We start from the raw sequence: 2,228 nt of genomic DNA, 5'->3' as shown, positions 1-2,228 counted from the left end.
GAAGATCCACATACTCACCCATTTCCCTTGGAGAGGAATTTCCCTATAGAATTAAAAGAAAGAAAGAAAAAAATATATATATATAAATGAGTCTTACGTTGCTCTGGGCACTGAGGAATCTTTTATTAATGAAGCTTGCACTTTGTCTCAGGTGAAATCAACTCTAAAGCGCCAATGAACTATCATTAAAACCACCCACTGCTACATCACTGAGTTAGAATGAGATAAATGGATTTTCTTCCACTTTAGTTCATCCATGTGCTGCTTGACTCTGGTGCATGACTCCAGGAACTGTGGCTTCAGTAACGTTGTGTCTTGGTGGTGTGACTCAAGGAAGGCGTGACTGTTATTAGTCTGTGGGGCTGCTTCTCAGATTTAACCATTTTCACAACCATACTACAGAAGGTTAACCCTTTCACTACCACACTACAGACGGTTAACCGTTACATTTTTGTTCCAGACCCAAGCATCCTGTTTCTTTAGTTTTCTTTTTGTTTTGTTTGTTTCATACAGACAGATCGCTACGAGTACACTGAAAACCACTCCCACCAACAACCAAGGAAGGGGGGGACACTAACGAAATGCCTAGTTCAAAACATAACATTTCAGCATGTCACAGGATTATTTTAGCACTGTGTGTCCACCAGAGGAAACAGTATACTATAGAAGAAGAAGAAGAAGAAGAAGAAGAAGAAGAAGAAGAAGAAGAAGAAGAAGAAGAAGAAGAAGAAGAAGAAGAAGAAGAAGAAGAAGAAGAAGAAGAAGAAGAAGAAGAAGAAGAAGAAGAAGAAGAAGAAGAAGAAGAAGAAGAAGAAGAAGAAGAAGAAGAAGTCTTTAATTGTCATGCAGATTAACACACACATGCGAGATGGGCGACCCACAGGAACACACATGCACTGGGTCGCCGATGAAATTTCTCTCTTTTTCCCATCCCGTTGTCCTTCCCCCCAAGGGCAGCCGGGAGCAGACATGGGCTGCGGCGTGGGTCACACCCGGGGACCCATCCAAGTGCTCCTGTCTGTCTTCGTAAGGGACACGTTAGCGATCTGTTCTGCATGTTTTTCCATTGGGTTTATCTATTTCTCTGAATGGGAAACCCTTGCGAGCACAGGCAAACTCCACACAGAAAGGCCCGGGAGAAACCCCACCTGGGTACCTGGCAACACATGGATACATGGAAAACAGAAAGATCGACATGACAAACACAATACATCTCTCTGTATGTGGGACTTAATCTTCCTTTTACGATGGATTGCTAATCCAAAGTAGTGCCTCAACATGGCGCACCACAGCGCTGCATTCAGCATTCCAAAAGGAGATGGTCAGATTCCTCTTGTTTAGTGATTTTGACTTGCTCATTATGTTACTGACTTGACAGTTGTGGTTTATGTTGTAACCACTGATGTCTAAAGGTTGCTAATTGCTAACGGCAAGTGGGGTCATCCCTATGTTCCCAGCAAAAAAAAAAAGGGGGGGTCCTATGTTCCCCGCTCCTGAAAAAAAGGGTTCTATGTTCCCCGGCGGTCCTGCTCCAGAAAAAAAAGGGTCAAAAAGGGTCCTATGTTCCCCCGCTCCCGAAAAAAAAGCCCCAAGGAAGCAGCTCGTCACCAAGGCTGCCCATAAGAGAGCGCACCGGCTACCGGCGCCGTGAAAAAGCCACATCGTTACAGGCCCGGTACCATGGCGCGCCTTGCCTGGTCAGAGAAATCACCCAGGACTTCAAGACCAACCTGCGCTTCCAACGCTCTGCTGTCATGGCTCTTCAGGAGGCCAGTGAGGCTTATCTGGTCGGCCTGTTTGAGGACACAAACCTGTGCGCGATCCACACCAATAGGGTGACCATCATGCCCAAAGACATCCAGCTGGCCCGCCGCATCCGTGGAGAATGCGCTTAATTTGGCTTTGTTTTTCTACATTCATAACCCAAAGGCTCTTTTAACCCTTTTAGGTCGCGGGGCTTGTTTGGACCCGTGGGCGGAGAACAAAGGGATTTAGAATGACTCATAAATGCCACCACCGTAATAATGAAAAATACATTCCATTAACTAATTAATTCGACATGTTTTTTTCCCCTCACCTACCCAACCTCCTCTAATGTACAGTTTCTTCCCCCTCAAATGTATATACTCTCTTTTTAGAAACTCTGTCTATATATAGGCTTATATATTATTTATATAGGCTACATTATTCTGTATTTTTCCCAAACGATTACTATAGGGCAGGCCTAT

General features: G+C 44.6%; 1 protein-coding gene across 1 annotated transcript; it reads left to right on the top strand.

Moving 5' to 3' along the window:
* Positions 1-1,278: 1,278 nt before the first annotated feature.
* On the top strand, positions 1,279-1,895 carry LOC311246472 (histone H3-like; the record flags this gene model as incomplete). The annotated part of the gene is made up of 2 exons (XM_084336626.1): positions 1,279-1,321; positions 1,594-1,895. 2 exons carry the CDS (start codon positions 1,279-1,281, stop codon positions 1,893-1,895), a joined length of 345 nt encoding a protein of 114 aa, XP_084192752.1.
* Positions 1,896-2,228: the final 333 nt, after the last annotated feature.

This window comes from Notolepis coatsorum, assembly GCF_963971535.1.
Source record: "Notolepis coatsorum genome assembly, chromosome: 19".
NCBI classification, from domain to species: Eukaryota; Metazoa; Chordata; class Actinopteri; order Aulopiformes; family Paralepididae; genus Notolepis; species Notolepis coatsorum.
Note: the sequence above shows the minus strand (reverse complement) of the source record. Positions and strands in the feature narration are given on the sequence as shown.